This window comes from Neodiprion fabricii, chromosome 4, assembly GCF_021155785.1.
Source record: "Neodiprion fabricii isolate iyNeoFabr1 chromosome 4, iyNeoFabr1.1, whole genome shotgun sequence".
In the NCBI taxonomy this organism is placed as follows: Eukaryota; Metazoa; Arthropoda; class Insecta; order Hymenoptera; family Diprionidae; genus Neodiprion; species Neodiprion fabricii.
The window spans coordinates 21,073,910-21,094,999 of record NC_060242.1 but is presented as its reverse complement, the minus strand read 5'-3'; the positions used below and the strand labels follow the sequence as shown (position 1 = coordinate 21,094,999).

General features: G+C 36.9%; 1 protein-coding gene across 1 annotated transcript in view; it reads left to right on the top strand.

Annotated features, from left to right (window-relative positions):
- Positions 1 to 480: 480 nt before the first annotated feature.
- The window catches only part of LOC124181735 (forkhead box protein O), a 118,525-nt gene continuing 97,915 nt past the window's right edge, over positions 481 to 21,090 (top strand). Inside the window, exon 1 of the mRNA XM_046568570.1 lies at positions 481 to 1,366. Within this exon, the coding sequence (XP_046424526.1) occupies positions 953 to 1,366 (414 nt within the window). The 5' untranslated portion in view covers positions 481 to 952. The remainder of the gene's footprint in view (positions 1,367 to 21,090) is intronic.

The following is a 21,090-nucleotide window of genomic DNA, read 5'->3' as shown; positions in this document are numbered from 1 at the left end:
TATCCACAGTCTATCGTCGAGAAGAACTATAAAAGTATCTCAAAGAAATAAACTACCGGCGCACCACGAGAAATATTATTATAGTTTTGACAGTATAATAATATCAACAATAATAATAACAATAATAACAACAACGACAAAACAATAATAAACCGTACGCAACGTATGTAGTGCTCACACTAAACGTTGAATGTTAATTAATGTTGCTACATGCGCACCGCCGCATCAACAATTTCGCTCAACAACGACGAAAAACTGCAGTTAATAAACGAAGAGCGCCACAAAAGATAACGAAATTATACAATAATTATCTGTAATAATAATATTAATAGTATAAAATATATCTGTGCGCGCGCGCGCGTGTAAATATACATACACACACACATGTATATATATATGTATGTCATTTAAATCAGAATCACTATCGCGTTGTTGTGATTTTATAATAATTGTTGCTAATTCTTACCGTAGACAAATAATAATAACAATAACAACAATATTTAAAGAACTTTGAAATAAGAAAAAAAAAAAAATAAATAAATAAAAAACAACAATCGTTTATTCGCGATATAATTTGATTGTGACGGTTATATGTAATCGTATGGGACGGAATTGTCGATTTTTTTTTTTTTTTCTTTTGGTGCGTGCCGTGCGATCGTGATTACATGTGATTTTTTTTTTTTCTTATCTCGCTGCTCGTACACGTATGCGATATACGAAAAAACTACAAGAATCGCACAATAATCAACATAGTAAAATCGTGATAAATATAGTAATATAATATATATATATGCACGCCTACATACGCACGTAGGATAATAAATATAGAAGAGTGATACACGGTTCGAGGAAGAGAGGAGGCAGGAAAGACGGCGATATAAAATTCCTCATCGTTGCCATACGCGGGGCGGGTGGGAGGGGAGTGATTTTATTTCCCAACACCGTCGACAATATGATGGATTCGGGGCCCGGTGTCCCGTTCGATTTGGAGGGTAGTTTCGAGCCCCAGGCACGCGCGAGATCCAACACATGGCCGCTACCTCGGCCCGATGGTTACGACGATGGGCCCGTCGGTGCGGCGGGGGGCCCGGGGGGCGGGGGCGTCGGCGTCGGCAAGGAGGGGGTGGAGGGCGGTACGCCACCGCAGCAGGGGGCGCTGGGTCCGGGGGCCGGATTGATGCCGGTAAAGAAGAACTCGTCGCGCAGAAACGCGTGGGGGAATTTAAGCTACGCCGATCTCATCACACAGGCGATTACCAGCGCCGCTGAGAAACGTCTTACGCTGTCGCAGATATACGAGTGGATGGTCCAGAATGTTCCGTACTTCAAGGACAAGGGGGACAGCAACAGCAGTGCCGGATGGAAGGTCAGTCGAAATATTGCTAAACTTCGATTTGTTGACACTGTCGTTATTCGTTTGGTTTTTTCTTTTTTTTCGACATACGTGCTCCCGGATTTGTTGTGACATTTTCGATTTTAACGATGTTTAATGTGAGTAATGGGGAATTCCCCATTAATGCAAACCCAACCAACGTTCGAATCTCACCATATTTTTGATTTTGTGGGAAAAATTTTTGTTCTGCAATTGTCCCAGCTCTGATACGGTACCCTGAATTTTTTTTCAGATTTTTCGCTCGACTGGTTAAATATTTATAAATATTGTGTGTAATTTTCAAGAGGACCCTTAATAAAATTATCAACAACTGTATTTTTCGATTCTTTATCTAATTTTTTTTTCAGCATTTTTAATTTTATTGATCAACCAAAATATTGATTAAACTATATCTGAAAACCCTTAAAAATTTTCAAAACTTCTATTATTTATTCAGAATATTTCTAGACCGGTTTCATTATGAAGTTCATAAAAAAAAGTTGAATGTCCCCCAAAATAAAATTGGCAAAAATTACTCGATTACCGGACCGGTCTAGAAATGTTCCAAGTGAAGAGTAAAAGTTTTGAGAATTCGTAGGGAATTTTCAGACCGTTCAAACAATGCTTCAGTTGACCAAAGAAATGGAAAGTGCTGAAAAAGAAATGGCAAAATCGACCCGTCATGGGCCTGATTTTGAAATGACTTGAATAAAGAAAATACACTTTCTGAGAATTTTTTGAGAAGTGTAAAAAAGGTCACCTTAAATATTTTTGAGTAATTAAGCAGTTGAATAAAAACTTTGAGAAAATTCAGTCTACAGTTTCAGGGTAGAGAAAATTGCAGAAAATTTTCAAACAAATTCAGAGGTGACGAGGGTCAGAGGATGGTCGGATTCGCATGGAACTTCCTATATACATGTCTAGGTTTATTTATTGTGCTGAGTTTTCAACGAGGGATTATAAGAGTTGATCGCTGTTGGGCGTACAAATCGTTATCGAATTATTTTACGGATTCATTGCAGTTTTTCAATCGATCCGCTGAATTTGCTCTTCCGATTACAATCGTGTAACCGATATAAATTAATATACACAATTGAGCGGTTCTTTTCCGTGCGATCAATCAATCTAACGGTAATTTTGGTTGATTGATTTTACTAAAAATGTTTGTTGGTTTTTTGTTACTAAATGTATAATATGAATCCTCTCCTCCGTCAAATCAACCCTCAACAATTGAAAAACAATTCCCTAATTTTTCACATTTGCATCTCAACTCTTTACGCTGTCCCACAAGGCTTTCGTTTCACTGTAAGAATAACATGGGATTTGATGGACACTTTACGCTTTATTCGTTTTCTCCGGAAATCAATCGGGAATTTATCAAGTATAATTAGCTATTTTCGAGGATATTTTTTTTCATTCTCGAAACTTTCAGAATTTTCGAGCTGAAATCGACTGAAAATTATTGAAAAACGAAGCTGTTGGAAAGAAAACAAAATCCTTGAAAAGAGCTAATTATACTTGATAAATTCTCGTTTGATTTCAGATCTTTCCCATGAAAATTGCCGGAGAAAAAAAAGTTACGTATAACGTGATGTCGTAAAATCCCGTCTTATTTTTGTGACGCAACGAAAGTCTCGCGGAACAGCATGAAGAGTTTAGATAAAAATTGTTAAAAAATTAGAGAATTGTTGTTGAATTATACAGAGTAGGTTCGGGGGGTGGTTTGAAAAAATTCGTCAACACCCTAAAGGAGGGCCACCGTAATTTATACACACAAATTAGCGTTACCAACTATTGTTCACCTCGTATCAAAAAAAGTAACGTTGAAACCAAAAAAAAAAAAAAGAAAAAAAAAGAAAATCGAATTGAACACAGTCTCGTTCTCCTCTTCTGATGGTGAAAAGCAGGAAAAGGAGGAAGGGAAGGAGGAGGAGAGATGTGGCAACCTGTTAGGGGCAGCGAGGTGGGTGGGTACGTTTATTTCAGTCAAGGGTTGGAACCGAGTGTGTGTGAGAGAGAGAGAGCGAGAGAGAGAGGGAGGGAGGGAGAATTGGGGCGGCACTGCGGCAACCGTGAGGCCAAAGAGAGAAAGAGAGAGAGAGAGATAGCGGAGGTCACGAGGTGCAGAATGCCACAAACGTCGGAAAGGAACTCCGCCCATCAAATACTTCCGCGCGCCACGTGCTTTTCGTCTGCTTGTACTTTTTGTTTTTTTTTTTTTTTTGTTTCTTTCTTTATTCCGACCACGTGCGTCGAGGATGGCTGGGCGATGATGCAAGGTGCAACGGATTTTCCCTTTCTATTACAGCAGCGAGCAGCTGATCACGTCAACCGTTATCTCTTCTCTCTATGAACGCGTGGGTGGCAGCCCACATTTTATTCTGTTGTTGTGTGATTATCGTATTTTCTTTTTTACGCTCCGTTGAATCGCACACTTTTTTTTTCCATTGCGTTAGATATTTTGAAAATTTTTCGTTTTTACATTATGTGTAGATGACTTTTTTTTTTATTTGTTTCCCCGGAGTTCATTTTTACTAATTTTTCCGAAAAATTGCTAAACAGCGGTTGTCCATCGTATTATCATAATTGTTTTAGTTTGTAACGCGAAAGAACGATTGCGAGTAGTATCCAATTAGTTGTTGAAGGATCGATTTAATGGTTCAAAAGTTTTGTACGATCGAAATAATTTGAGGTTGACGTGTGTTTTTCTAACGTCAGGTTGCGACGATGCGTTTTTATTTTATAAAGAGAAGTTGTCACTTTCCCGCCGTTTGAGGATTTTGTGAAATTTGGTAAACTTGCACGCATTGATTTACTCGGATTTTTACCTATTCAACAATCGTTTAAAGATATATTCTAATGCAGATCGTTGTAATTAAATGGTAAGATTTTTCTCTCATTGCTTCGTTAGGTCAGGTCAAGAATCATATTTAGGAGAAATCGTTACTTGGCACCTTTAGGATCGTATGAAATTTGACAAACCATGATAAACAAAACATACTCATATTTTTAAAAGACAACTCCTTGAAAGTCATTCAGATATTCCGCAGTACCGACTTTTTCCCCGATGTTTCGTTACGTTAACGTTATTAACTTCAGCCTCTGGAAAACCTTCGAGTAATCCTTGATTAGCATCTATGCATTAAGGAACACTTCATAAAATTCTCGCGTCGATTTTTCACATTTTTCTCATCTCTGCATCTCTGTATTAAACATTAAAAAAAAAAAATTAAATCGTCCTTCCGTGGGACGCATTATCTGTTATGAAAGACTACGATACCTATTTACAAAGTCGAACATATATTATACAGAATGGGGGTAAAAATTTAGAAAGATTAGAAAATAGACGCATGGTAATATCGAGTTTGTGGAAACGCGAAAATCTGTCTTACAGAATATTGAAACAACAAAATGTCGAAATACAGAAGAGATAAGATGCAGAAAGGTAAAGTATAGAAAACCAAGTCATAGAATCGTCAGGAAAATTCTACCGCATTCTAATTTATTCATTTTTATACTTTGACCTTCGTCTCTGCATTTTGATTTTTCTTTATATTTCGACTTCGTACATTTAAAAAATTCTATAAAACGGATCGTTCGAGTTGTTGAAAATCCGGTATTATCACCCCTCCATATTCTGATAATTTTAAATTTGTACCCCGACCATGTAAACATGTTACGTATACATAAATCTCTGACGATCGATACAATATTATATACCCTTTTATTTATAAACATATACTTCCTTTTTTTATCGATCACTTTATTATTTTTCGACTTTTTTTTTTACTTCTCCTACAATCTAATATCCATGTAACGCGTTTCGTAGTATCACTTACACCCGATGCTACAAGGAAAAGCGAACATCCCTAATATAATAATAATTATTGTATTTGGATTTGTTTAACAATACATTTTCACGGAATAAAATATATCTACGACGCAATTTACTCGGTTCAATTTTCAAAGATGAATATGAGAATTATGATATTGTCAGTCGTTCGATTCAGGTACGCTGTGTATAATGAATAAGCAAGCTATTGTAAATTGAATTTGTATAAGTTTTTTCTACTTCCCCTTCGTTTAATCGATTTCGCGAGACATTTTGTTTACAATGGGTTTTTCGTTTCGTTATAATATTTAAGCACGTCTGCAGAGATTGGTTTACGTGAAATTTATTTGATTAACTTTTTGCAGCCTCGTTAAAAATTATGTTTCACGTATATAATATTGAAATTTTAAATTGTACCTGCATTCGAATACAAAATAAAGATATAGACACACGTTTAAGTTAAAGCATGTTTAAAATACACCTTGCAGAACTCAATATTTAAGAAAGTAAAACTTTTTCTCAACAACTATGTCACGCACTTTAAAATTGAATGTCTGTTACGTTTTTTTCTTATTCTTTCCACGCGATGTCTTGATAATTATTAGAATATAAAGTTACCCCGAGTAAATTGTATCCGTAACCGTAACGAAACCGAGTAAACATAGAGAACGCAGAAAATGATTTAAAAAATAAGTCATTACGCCCCGCAGGATGCTCGGATTCCATTTTTTAATTATTATTCGCTGCGGTGTGTTTTTTTTCCCTTTCGTTTTTCTGTTTTTTCACTTTTCGATTACGGCAAACCGCAAAAATTTGATTATGCAAGCTTGGTCCGCGTGATAAAACAATAACAACGGTTATTTTTCTCAGTATATGCATACGAATAAGTACATTGAAATAAATTTATGAACCCTGCACAATTAGTGTTATTATTGATATCCCTGGACGCGGTTTCCTTCAGCGGTACTTTCTACGAAAGAAAAAAGTTAAGGCCGCCGATAAAAAGTAAAAAGTGATAAGAATAAAAATAATTGCAAAATTAAAATTTTCAAGTGACTCAATTCCATTTGATTTGACGCGTTGAACGTCTTTTGGTAAAAACTGAAACGTGAAAAAATAAAGCAATTAATAAATCAAAAAATAGACAAGTGCGAGCAAGACTCGCGCTTCGATGGTTACAAACTTAATTTTTTTTTTTTTTTCTTTTTTCTTTTTTCTTTTCATGTGATATAACGACAAATTAACTATTTTCGGACATTTTCCTTTACTTGTTCTGCGAGGACTTGCTTCTCTCCAAATTTCATGATTCTAGATCAACGGGAAGTGGGTACACTGTAGATTTTGACTAGTGAGTCTGCGAGTATAAAAATATGTGACACAAACGGGCGTATCTTTTGATTGCGTTGACTTGGAAGCTTGAATTTTTAAACCTCCAAGAGACCGTGGACCTTAGTATTTGGTATTAATTTTAACTTGATAACTCTACCCGCTTCTGAGAGGGTTTCGATAAACGGACAGACGGACAACGAAGTGAATCTATAAGGGTTGAGTTCTTTCCTTGTGAGGCATGGAACCAGTTACGAAACCGTTAAAAACGAAGAAAACTGCAAATTTTACGTTTCGTTTGAATACTTTTTGCGAAACAGGGTATCTCGTTAGAGTTCTCAAATGATAATCAAAACTGGAGCATGTATAATATTATGTACATGATTATTAAACATATTGTGTTTGAGCAGAATAAGAAAAAAAAAGAAGACTTACACGGTTCTTTGATACTTATGCACCTTTTGTCGGGAATACGATGGGGTATTCCACGTTAATTCTACTAGGTTCTGACCCTCACCCTCTTGAATTTGGCCCATGATTTTTTATATTACAATTAATTTGCAACTCGAGTAAATTTATTTTTTGCTAAAAAAAAGGTGCTTTCAAAGCGGAATTATATACATTACACATTATTACTTGTAATAATTACAAAGTAAAGGTTCGTCTTGAAAATTGATTGAACGACATGATTTTATAGCGGTTGAAATGCTTCACAAGAAACAGTCGTGCAACATTTTGTGACAAGTCTAGTATTTTCGCTGTTAATCTGGGAAAAAAGTGAATTCTTACATAATTTCGACTTCAGCCTTGAATAACTTGTGCAAGAGTTGAGTTATCGAAAAATTACAATAATACCTTTCTCGTACAGCATCTAATTCCCTACAAAAATATGTATCGCACGTTTATGTAAATTGCTTCGTTGCCGAGCTGCAAAATTCGGAAACAACTAAAATCATTGTTGCGTGTCGATTAAATGGAAATTGGAAAATTGCGTTCAGTAATCACTGAACATTAACGTTCAATGGCTGAAATAACAACAGGCGTCTTATTTTCTCTTCCTACGACAATCGGACGTGTGTGTGACTTTGAAAAAAAGGAATCGAATAGTCGATTTTTTCTCACCGCCCTGACACACGTATCGTGCCTATAGGCCACACCTACTCGAAACGCGTTTTTCTCACATCTACCATACGCGTAGAGGTAGGTAGGTAGGTATGTAACACATGTGTATCGGTGGCTAAGAGCCGAGCTTAAACGAGCCTTCCTCCTTATTTTAGCACACGCGAACCGGCCGCCCGGGCGCCGTTGCCACGTTCTCGTCATCCTACGATCGGCGCCTTTTGCTCGTAACGCCGAGAAGATCCCAACTTACGTTCGCACACCTACGCGAATGCGTGCGATATACGGCTGGCCGATGGTCGGTGCGTTTCTTTTCGCCTACCTTTTACCCTTTTCCCCACCTTCGGCATTGCGTACCTGTAAATATTTTCAAATTCAAGCATTCCTCCGAGTCTATCGTATGTCGTGTTTCTGTACGTTTGCGTTACAAGAGCTGTCTAATTTTAGAAAAATTTAAATCTACTCTCCGCGTTCGGTATGAATTTTTGTTTATTTGTTTTTTGTTTTTTTTTGGTTTTTTATTTTTGTTTTTCTCAATTTTTATTTACCGGAATCTATTGTTGTTGTACACACGCACATGCGTATAATACAAGTCTATCTGTGTGTTTTACGTGTACACGTATCGTTCGAACTAATCCCGGGAACCGCGAAATTGTTTAATTATTACTAAATTCTGTGTCGATCGAAAAAGTTTGGGAAAGAAAGTAAAAAAAAAAAAAAGAAACAACAACAACAACAATATACGAGGTTTGTTTAACGGATTATATTAGATTATACGTTATTGTCATACAAGTATTATGTATAGACGAATGTCGAGTAAAAGAAGATCTTCTCTTTCATATATAATAAAAAAAAAAAAAAGAAAATAATCAAAAATACGTATATCTGAGCGTTTCTCATCTTTATTAGAATTTTCTTTTCTTTTTTTTCACTCTCTCCTAAACCGTTAGTTTTTTTTTTCCTTTTCTTTTTCTTTCGGTTCGTTTCTTCGGTGTTGCAGTCTTCAGTTTTTGCTGTCGGATTATTTTTTTCTCTTATCCTTTTCCGTTCCATTCTCCCGATGACATTAAGATTTCCGTGTATCGGGGCATTCCGCTGTATCTGAAAATATTACAGCATGCCGCACCGTGGTTATACGCATACTATACATGTTAGATATACAATATTGACCACCTTGCCTCGAGCAAGGCCGCGATTTCTTGGCCACCACGGATCATTACGAAAGGCTTTAATACCTCCTGCATCCACGCTACACACACACACACACACACACACGCACACGCGCGCGAGCGCAAACGATGATTTGATTATTATGATTGTTATCAATCTTGTTATTATCATTATCGTATAGAAATGTTGCCCGTACGTTTATGCGTGCGCGTGTGTGCCTTCGTGTGCGTAATATGTAAATATATACGCGTAGAGTCGGATCCACGCGTGCGCACACTCGCGTGTTATATATCACACGCAGAAAGCGGTTCCACGCGGTTTGTTATACCTTGACCAAAGTCCGCTCGACACGACACGACCGACGGTCGTCGCCTCTCCTCGGCGATCGAGAACTCGAAGTTAAGGAACGGAACGAACGAACGACGTGACCGGTCTTACCGATACCTCGAGATATGTTGTATGTACCTACTCGCCTTCTCGAATCGCTTATTATACCTGCTGGTGCTGCTGGTTCTTGTATGCCTCCAGCCAAACTCTCGTACCTTGTACCTTTCTCCTACGCGAGCAGCGGGAAAGAGGAACGAATTTCTCGCTCTGAGCAATTTTGTACTTTCATCGAGAACTTTGAACGAAGCCCGTTCCTCCTCATTTCTCTCTATACACGTGTAGCTGTTGTACCGTGAGCTTTTCTCGAAAGGACAACGCTGCTCGACATTCGCGACTCGTGTAGTTTACAGGCGTGGCCAAATTTGGGAAAAAATTTGCCACCGTGAAACGAACGATACCCACGTAACGTGAAAACTTTCTGAGAAACTTTCAATAAAATATTTTATAGAAAGATTATGAGAAGCTTTTTAAGAACAACAACAATCAAGAAATCTTTTGCAAGTTTCGGGCGCGGACATTTTCAACTCGCAGCGACCTTTTTTTGATATATTTTTGAAATGTTTCTTTCTTTTCGTGAAAGATTTCTGAAAGTTTTCTCAAATATTCATTGTTACGTGGGTCTTGATAGGCGAGAGGTTACGGTAGTCTGTCATTTGTCAACTTTGTTGAATCTGGGGAATTTTGTTCTTATCGGCGAAGGTTTGCTTCAGGCTGGGAGAACGGATCTCAGCCATGTCAGCCAATCGAAATTAAGCAATTTGAATCGCGCGCGCGTCACGAGTAAGTCCTTTCAAGAAAAAATCTCGGTATATTTGCTTACCTCGTTCAGGTTTATATCGAAATCATATGCCTGTACATATATTTTACATTTTCATTGGCACACCCCTGAGATCTGTTCCGAATCATTGAAAAAAAAATCTGTCCAAAGTTTCAAGCCTCTGCGTTAATTGGAACACGTGCCTCTGAACTCCGAAAGTTTACGGTGTAAAATACATGTAGTTTTTATAACCAGATATTTCGTTTTGTGTGACTTTGGTGTAAATTAAGGAATCGATTTGAAATTTGGCAGAGTTGTTGCTTTTAATGATCGGAACAAATCGTGAAAATTTCAAAATTTTATAATTATTAATCCCTTACATATAAGCCTGATAAAAGTGATGTTACTAACCTTATGTATAAAAAGAAATACATTATAAAATTATTACAAGATTTTTAAGAAAAATTAGATAACCGTATATCCCTGAAAAGTAAGAAAGACAGAAATAAAGAAACATTAATACGGACTAGAAAAAAAAATAATCACAATTCATTAAACGCGAAATTATCGTGACAAACGATAGCGATGACAATGATCAGCAACTGCTTGTCGAGACGTAGAATTGATGTGCGGGCGTGTATTAATATAGTGGGTAAAAAGACCAGCATAGGCGGTGTAAGGTAAGCAAGTGAATTAGTAAACGAGCAAGTGAGTAAAAGGGGTCAAGAGTCACGGGTATACTAAGCTATGCGACGGTTGTAAGATAGAAAAAAAAAAAAAAGGCGAAAAGGAAAGAACTTTTGCCCGCTGCATTCAATGTTGCTGTTGATAAAATCGTGCAGACCGATTCGCGTAGAAACACGTATAATGGCAGAGAGACGACAGTTGACGAGGTGTCAATCCGTGGTCACGAGACTCGAGGAACGAGAGTAGATGCGTGAATGTATGTGCGTACACTGTACGTTATGTGTATATATATACATATACATGTATGCGTTCATGTGTTACACGTGTGCGGTGTAACCAGTACCACAGAGTACATACACGTGCTTCGTTTACGCATTCGGCATCTTTGTCTAATCGCGTCTTTGATGTACGGCGTGACGCGTGCAGTGTTTTTTATTTTTTCATACAATGTCACGGCAACTTGGCACGCACGAACCGCGTACAATTTTAATCATCGCTCTGTGATTGTGAGATAAATTTCGTGTTTCTTTTTAAATTTTTTTTAAATTATTTTTTCACCTCTTGTTCATTGACGGTTACCTTAATTATACACGACGAGAAGTTATTTAGACTGAAATTGGTGTATCGTTTTGATAGCAAAGTTTGGTGCTGTAGTCGAACGTACTTGATTATGCCTCACGTTTCTCGTTATAGCGACAAATTTAATCATCAGTTTTTGAGCAATCGTACAACTCGCACAAAACTAGTTCTACTTCTTGTGGCGAAAATTGATAACGATCACGGACTGTTGAACCATCGTTGTGTAACTCTAGAAAATTTTCTGACGCCGATTACTGACGTTACGGTTTTTTGTCGTTGTCGCTGTTATTGTTATCGTTATTAATATTATTATAATTATCATAGTTACAACGGCGCTTTTGTTCTTTATATCTTTCATCCGTACGTTTGGTAAATTAATTGGAATTATAATATTGTATCTACGTCGTGATGTACATAAATAACAAGAAGGTCAGTGTTACGTGACTCTTATTTCATTTTATCGCTTTTCATACCGATATCTCGATCGTCGAGCATGCGGTGTTCGATCTCCGATCGATCTGGTACAGTCACTTTTGGTTCTGCTCTTGGTGATTAGACGCGGGTTATTTTATCTCATAACTGTGTGTATTGTACGTAGTTTCGTAGTACATTCTAATGGCTCGAAGTGTCTACGCTCCGTTTCTCGTCGTTGTGTATGCAACACGTGTAAGAGCGTGTTGAATATATATTTTTCGGTGTGTAGGTGGTTTGTGGCCTTGGAATTATCACGCTGCGTATTAATATTATTGTTATTACCGTTATTATTGTTGTTATTATTACTATCATTCCTATTGCTCGCTTACACACCGGCTAACCTTACCAATTCACATCGGCTCCGCTATTATAATATTAATGTATAGGTTACCTGTACGTAATATCTTGCACGACAAAGCCATTCACCGTATGGAGAAAACTCTTATGTATACATGTACATGATATACAGATATACACACACACACACACACATATATATATATATATATACACACGCATGCGCGTGTACAAAAATGATGTTCAATTCTTCTTTTTATACATTAGATAGAATTTATTATACAGTCACGCGTAAGTATGGGTATAGGTACTTCCGTGTAAATTTATCATATTCTTTACAGGCTTTCTGAAGTATTTTCCAGCCGATTGAAACTGACTTTTTAAAGGTACCTTGAACCTTTTCGGTTGAGTATCTCATACTATAAACAAGGTCATTTGAACATTCAACCCAATGTCTTCGAAGTTACAGACCTATGACGATGTTACTCGAAGTCATTCGGAGCTTCTTTCTCGACTCACCGCCAAGTCATTCGAACTCGTTTTAAGTTCTTGAAGTAATATTAGCGATGCTGTTCGAAGTTTCTTTTCGGTTTCCAAAGTCATCCGAAGTCGTTTCAAAGTCCTCGGACTCGCTTCAACGATGTTACTCGAAGTCTTCCGAAAATGATTTTCGGTTCCCAAAGTCATCCGAAGTCACTTGAACGATGCTAGTAGAAGTCTTTCCAAGTTCCCGCTTCTCTCCGTCACTTCAATGAACAATCATCCAAAGCAGCACTTCGAGTCTTCGAATTCATTTCAATTACTCACCCGTATCGCGAGCAAAAATCGCATCGAAACAATGTGACGGAACAGCCAATCGCCTCGCGTTTTATATCGTTATATAATTTCGCGTAATTCGTTGCATAACACATACATACAAATAAATAAAACCTTCGCCGTAGCAGCGGCAGGGCGTTAGAAGCATACTTGGAACTCACACGTAATACCTGCAATGTACATTACATGTACGTGTAAATTTCCGAGAGTATATACCTAACCTAACCTAACGTAACGTAACCTAACCCAACCTAACCTAACCGCAGTCTGCACGTTACAATTTCGCGGCTTTTCAGTAGATATGTAATACAGTGTGCGTACTCGGCAACAGCAACAGCAGCAACAGCAACAGCAAGCAGCGTGTCGCAAAGACGACAAACGGCAAAAGCGACGGTGGCGACGGCAAACGGCAGCGATCCAACAACGCGATATTCCGCGCTCTGCTCCCAAGATGAGGCGGCTGCGGAGGAGCGGGAGGAGGAGGAGGAGGAGGAGGAGGAGGAGGAGGAGGAGGAGGAGGCGGCGGAAAAGGAGGAGGTGGTGGTGCGGTGGCCGATACGTATTACACGTATACACAGAGTCCAACCAACCGAGGCAATGACCTCGCGTGCCATTTATCCCCCCCCCCTCCCCCCTCCCCCGCCCCCTGCCCTCCAATCTTCTTCATCTCTTCCTCCTCCTCACCCTCATCCTCTTTTTCTTCTTCTTCTTCTTCTTCTTCTTCTGATTCGGATCTGTCCCGTTTTTTCCTGTTCTTCTTTCTTTTTTTTCAATACTTTTGAAATATTTCTCTCTTTCTCTCTCTCTCTCTCTCTCTCTGTCGCTTCCTCTCTTTTCCTCTTTCTCGTTCCGTCTGTGGTTTTCCACAGAGGGAATCCCATCTCCGAGATCCTTCCCCCTTCCCCCCCCGATCATCGCGAAGGATAACCAACCGTCGTTTCGTCTTCTCACTTTTCGCTCGTTCGTTCGTTCGTGTATAATAAACGTTAAAGACACGACCGCCAAACTCGCTGGCTGCTGCGACAGCTCGACGAGCGGTACGGTACAGTAACACAGCTCGTATCACCCAAGGCTTGATCTCTTTATGCACACATGTATAATAATGTATGTACGCGTAACTGTATACGTATATGCAGATGCGTTACGATATATGGGTGGGGTTTTTTTTTTTTCTTTGTTTTTTAACGTAGAAATCGATTTTCAAAAGAAGGTGCTCTCGATTCGCCCAATTCGTACGATAGAAAATGTGTTAAATGTGTGAGAACAAGTTTTCGTAATGTTATATGAATAATGAAATTCAAATTGCAATTCCCGCTTATTTAAACGCTTCGATCTGCAGCCACTCGGCGGATTTCGTAATGGAAGCAGAATAGAATTTTTTTTACCTTCTGCCGACGGAACAGGACCTTGTGACGAGAAATTTGTTTTTAATGTTTTTCAATTATATCAATGGACACGTGAAGAAATTAAGACTATCGCAGGCATTATATTACATCGAGGAAACGAAAAGACTGAATTGTTTTTGGTGGAACGTTTTTCAAAATTTATGACTGCAAAGGGCACTTCGGGTGCCGATTATAATTCGATTCGATTAAACCTTCGAGTGAAAAGAGTGGTTGTTAACGCATTCCAGAATTCTGTGGACCATAGGACTACGCGAGTGATTAAAGAACGATAAACGTAGTTTATCTGTCATTTTTCATAAACCCATACTACGTTTTTGCTCTTGAGCAGAAGTACGTATATTCGTGATTAACTAGTTTGAATAAGGATACTAAAAATAGATCAGTTGAATAGCTGCAACAAACTTTATCAGTTTTGACACAGTTTCGCGGACGGTTTTTTTTTATCGTTATTATTACTTATTGTTATTGGAGAGAGTCAATCAGGGAAGTGCTACTTTGTTTGTTATGTAAATTTTTTTACAGTACTGTAGAAAATTGGTTGGGAATATTTGTTTCTAAAAATAAAAAGTTTAGGGAATGACCTTGAAAACGAAATTAATTTTTTGTTTGCAGTAAAACCTTACGTTTTATTGCTTTATTTGCATTTCTTTAGATTCGTGTATATTATCGTTGAAAAGCTGAGGATTTTGTTTCTCTAATTCTACCAAGAAAAAAGAAGGGGTTGATGTTGAGGACCACTGAGATGGGATTTTATACTTTTTCTTACGTAGACAATCGGTCCTGAAGCTTGAGCCAAATCGTGGAACCCCGAAAATATGGTTGTGGATATTTTGCTGTGGGATGAATTGTCATGTCATTGTAAATATCAAGAAAGTTAGGTTACTTACGTTTCGGGTTTCCCGACCATTTTTCGGCATTGCCAAAAATCCCGATCCGATAACAAACTCGTCCCAAAATGTGTAACACGTGGAATACACATACACGGATAATGAGAAAAATTTCATTTGTCACAGTAGCTAGAAAAATTCAGTAAAACAGGTATCGTTGAAAAGACTGAATATTGTTGGAATTACGAAAAACGAGGTACGCCTAACCATTTTGCGCTATCGTCGATCCTTCGTTGGTAATTTTTAGTTAAACAAGGCTTTAACGTCAATTTAATGTTGCACAGGCATTAAATTTTCGCAACAGTTGCAAGAAAATAAAGTAACAGCGATCGTAATGATAAGGAACAGTAACGGATACCAGACTTTCCGGTAACACCTAGAAAACTAATTTTCATTTTGGACCTAGAACTATATTTTTCGGCTGTCGTAAAAAATGACAATAGTTACGGACTGAGTTGTAACCGTAACTATAAATTTTCTCACAGTGTGGGTGTACGCACACACATCTTTGCACAATGTCTGGACACATGTAACTTTTCTACCGTTTATGTTACTTGTATGTATGAAAAGCATGCGAACATACGTATGCACTACACATCTACAGTCTACACGTACAGCCGTCGCTGTAGGCTGTTCAACATTTATACAGTATACGCCATACACGCAATTCACACGCGTGAACGTTTATACCTGTAAACTTATACACGAATAAAATCTAACGTTTTCATTACGCGTACGTCTATGCATATCGCATATATGTACGATACACGTTACGTAAATTTATCACACCTGTGGGACGATATGTGCTTCCAGCTGTGTATGCCTCCCCTCCCCTCCCCGCTCTTCCTCCTCGCATATCGAAATCCGTGACGCAACATCGCAGCCGTCGAATTTCTCGCGGTCCTTGGCTCTCGCTTGTATGTGCGTAGGTAAATGTGTACATGCGTGTACGGTCGACCGTGCGACTTGCGCCCAAGTATACGTATATGTATATACGTGTCATACGTACGCGTAAATTTTCACCTGAACATACACGTATCGATATTTTGCGTATCGACGATTTCGTGGTTGCGGCTGACGCGTGCGTAAAAAATCCCGGGCGTTAGTCAGGAATCGAGATTTTTTTTTTTGGAATTTTTCATTCGTCGACTGGTTTTAGAAATTTTTCTCTCCCGTGTGACAATTTTGTAATAAAATCAACCACGCTCGGTAGAATTTATGTTTCAATGACAATTTTTTTTTTTTTCCCACGCCAACGACTTTTCGGCCGTGTATGTAAAAATTATGATTTTGACGAGAACTTTCCTGTAATGTAGTATATAATATGTATATATGCAAAAATAATGTATCGTATAAACGTTATAGTTTTTTGCAACTAGTTGTATTGCAATAATGTTGTTATTGTATACGAGACAATCAATTTGTAAAATCGAAATTACTTCTTCTTTCTTGCCTCTTCTATTTTAACAGTATACCAATTTACTCGATTATTTTTCGTTTCTCCACACCGCTACTATACGTAAATTATTATTTGTTCTCTCGATGCGTGTAAATTTTTGACCGCCAGAGCAATCGTAAGACCAACAAAAAATGAAAATGATAGAACAAAAAATAAGTAAAAATATGAAAAAGGAACGTGGAAAAAAAATCTGAATGAAATCAAACCGCGAGTCGCTGTTTCACACGATTTTATCATGTTCTGCTAATTGGGTGGAGGGGTTGGCTAATAGTTGTGCGTTGAAGCCTCGGGGTGGAAATGCGGGCTGGAATTTGCGCGTGACATCGAACTGAGTGAGAGAGAGAGAGAGAGAGAGAGAGAGAGAAGAGAAAGACAGAGGAACGAGCAACAGGTCCGGCCTGAACCGAGCCACGTGGTTTTCCTTCTTCTCTTGCATGCGTTGCGTGAAGTTTGCTGCGCAAACGGAGAATTTTAATCCTTTAAGACTTAAAAATTAAATATGAAATTTTTTTTTTCCCTCCCTACAACTGCGACGTACAAACTTTTTGCACTAATCCTTACACGTGTAGTCGTGAATTCAAAAATAATTCGTTCCAAGTTACGAACAAGGAAGAAATAGAGAACCAAAAAAAGTCTGCTCGTCAGAGTTATACGGAGAAACATATGCGGTTGATTTTGGTGAGTACGGCGAAAAAGATTTATAAAAAAAAAAAAAAAACAGTTGCGAAAATATTTCTTCGAATTTACTTTCATGCGGATTATCGTGTTCAACGAACCGCTTCGACGTTCGCACGGAATTTTACCCGCAAATTACTTTTATCTCGTCATTCACATTTTCACTTTCTTTTTTCCATCTTTTCTCTTTTTTTTTTTTATTTTTTATTTTTCTTTTATATCAAAACATTATAATAATATCATATTACGTATGTAATATAAATAAAAATTATCGCAGGGGGTTCTTACGCAAATATTATTCTAGGTCAAATTAATCGTCGACGAGTTATCTTTGCTGACGATAGTTAAGGACGGGGGGGGGAGTCATACCGCGGAGATGTAGTATTTAGTATTGCAGTTTTTTTTTATTTCTTGTTTTCTCTCGCGTTTCCTCTTTTTTTCATCAATCAATCGTGTATCACGTACATTATTTTTTGAACGAGGCGGAAGTATTACCATTGAACGGAAATATTCCCTCAATTAATTTTTTCTCTTCTTCGTTCATGCGTGTAAAAAAAGGCTCTCTCGTTTTTTGCATATCTAATTTTTTTTTTCAAAACAATTAGCACGTTTCCATTCGTTACATCTTATATATACATTGGTTCAAACAATCACATTTCAGTTGATAGTTTTCTCTCGATTTTTCCGCAGACTTACGCAGTGCCGAGTACAGATTTTTTCGGCTTATAGATATTTAATTATTATGGTATCGAAAAATTACGCGTATTTTCTATTTCAAATTTTCGGAGCTTTGGAACAGAGATTCAAATTATCCAAACGTCTTCAAACTTTACACGCATTCTTTTTTTTTTGTATACCTTGATTACATTTTCAGGGTGGGAACAAAATAATTTTTACCGAATGTAAGCCAAAATAAAGGCCACCTTGTATACACCGTATACACGTATAATTATGTGTTGTCGCAATTGCTATCGTATACAGATGTTGATAATCGCGCCTATTTCATTCTCATCTTTTTATACGCGGTTAAGTATTCAAATAAGTAATAATTATTATGATATGATATTACCTTATCGTTACATTAATCAAATATTCAAGAAATTCACATCGAATTAGGCAAATATAAAGGTTATTTTATACAGAATAACGAACCTTCATTCATCGTTCTCGGGGCAAGCAATCGTTTGTTAGTGTAATTTTTATGACGTAGTAACATGATCCACGTGTAAAAATTTCCTCATTCCATTCAAGGCTTGACGTTATTGTTACAATTAATCGTAACATTGTTATTGTCATTATTTTTCACATTGACGGGTCAGATGGAAAAAAGGGAAGGCAAGGAAGAAGAAAAAAACAAAAAGAAAATCACCAATTTCAATTCATAATTATCGTGCAAATATCAATTTTTCTCTAAAAAATAAATTACACGGATATTGCTTAGTAAGGATATTTTTCACTTTTTTAGCTTTATCGTCTGTTTACTTCGAATTTCCGAAATTATTATTCAAAGTTTGCTGTCGTGTTTCAAAATTTTTCAAACCAATCGGAAGTGGAGAAGTATAACATATACAAGCACGCGACAAGCATATCTTATATACAATATATGTATATACATGTGTAGGTATATTATATCATGTATATACGTCGATAAATTTTGGGACGTGAATAACAGTTCTTATCGATCCGATCTATCGATCATCGGCGTCATCGGCGAACGTGGCGTGCTGCTGGTGCTTGCAGACCAGTATCTTACATGTATAACGCGTAAATAATTTCCTCCAAACAACACGTAAACACGACAAATTTTATGCACGTGTGTGAGAATTAATTATATAATGCACACGTGTGGTTACGTGTATATGTTTGTATACGTGTATAGATATTGCGCGCGAGAGTTTTAAAATGAGGTAAACAATTCGTAGTATAAAGTATAATTTAACGCTTTAGGCCGTATAAAATTTCCTCTCCGACTGTACGACGTATATATATATATATGTGTAATGTATGTAGCTCTGTATGTATATATATACATATCCGTTTATGCCCGATGTACGCTGCTGCGTAGTTTTCGCCATTCGGCCAATCGGCGAGCTCGCCCGAGGGGCTCGTCGAGTGAATTCCTTTCTACATGCATGCACGAGTATATAAACACGTGTGTGTTCAGAGCGCGCGAGCTTCTATGATTCTTATATACACCTATATAGATATCTATTCACTCTTTTCTACGCATTCATATATTATTATTGTACATATGTTGTGTGTGTGTGTGGAATGTATTTATTTACCGTCTAGTTGACGCCAGAAACGCTGCCGCGTAGTTTATACACTATTCTACGTTACGTATTACATACATATTTTATTATTCAGATTAATCAAAGTGTTTTATACGAATTATATTCTGGAAAGTATTGTTTCTTTTTTTTTTCCATTCTTTTTATTGTATGTATCTACGTACGAGTCGTTGGTATTATTTATTTATTTATTTATTTATTTATTTATTTATTTATTTATTTACTCGGTTGAATTCATTTTTGAATTTATTAATTTTTTTTTTTTTTTTTTTCAGTTCGTTTTTACACTTTGTTGACGATGCTTTTTATACATTCATCGCGGAATGAATAATATTTATAACTTTTGTACATGTTGTATACAAAAAGCTACATATGATCGATGATTTGTATAATACATTCAATGTGTTTTACAAATTTGTTGAAAACTTGTTCTGAATTACATAACGCACAATTTTATTTTTATCATTGACGGTGTTGTTTGAAAGACGGTGAAAAAAAGCGAAAACGAGATCGAATCGTAAAACTTGTAGATTTGCGGAAGAACAATTTCAGCGGGAGCTGCGTGTAGAAAAAAAAAAAAAAAATAAACAAACAAACAAACAAATACGGAAGAAAAACAAACATACCAAGAAAATTGTGCACACATTATGTGTGATATAAATATTTTGAATGATCAGGGCGAGTTATTAAATTATTCTTATAATTGGACAATTTATTATATAATTCGGTTTATTTGTCGACACGAGCTAACTAGCAGAATACGAAAATGAAGAAAATTAAGAATTTCCTCAAGATATTGGAAAAAAATGATACCTCTGTGTTGCCGATGCTCGCTTTTTCTATCCATGGTCTCTAAACATTTTGTAAGATATAAATTTCATTTGCCAATGAGACGTGGTACTTGTCTGCAATACAAATCACGATCATAGATCTGGGGAAGTAAAAATCTATCGCGTTTTACTTCCCGTTGATTTTTGAACTCAAAATTTTTATATCACAATGCTATCATATAGATATTATGCACTGAAAAATTTATAATAAAAAAAAACCCGTTTTGTTTATCCGCGTTGCGTTCTAAATTACGTACGTGGTGTTTATAATAATAATAATAACAATAATAAGGACACCTACACATTATAGATATATTATCTATTAGAAGAGATGTGTGTATATATATATAATATATTTAGATATGTAATATCGATTATAGATCGTTGCGTAACTACTGCGTTATATAGATATAGATACATACAGTATAGATATACTGCGAAACTATAGACGCATTATAAATATCTGCGTTATCTGTCTCCAACCATATACATTATAGGTGTATGTCATATTGTTACTGCATGTATTATACATAATGTACGATTATTCGATCAGAAGTCAGTTTTCCGGACTGTTGTAATTTTTTTTTTTTTTTTTTTCCTTTCAATTTATCTCGTATCTTAAGTCATTTCTGTCTCTACTTTCTTTACAATGAAAACATTGAACCGTAGGAGGTGAATCGTCCGCGTTGTAAACTATAATATTACGAATTTTGATTCGTCACTCTA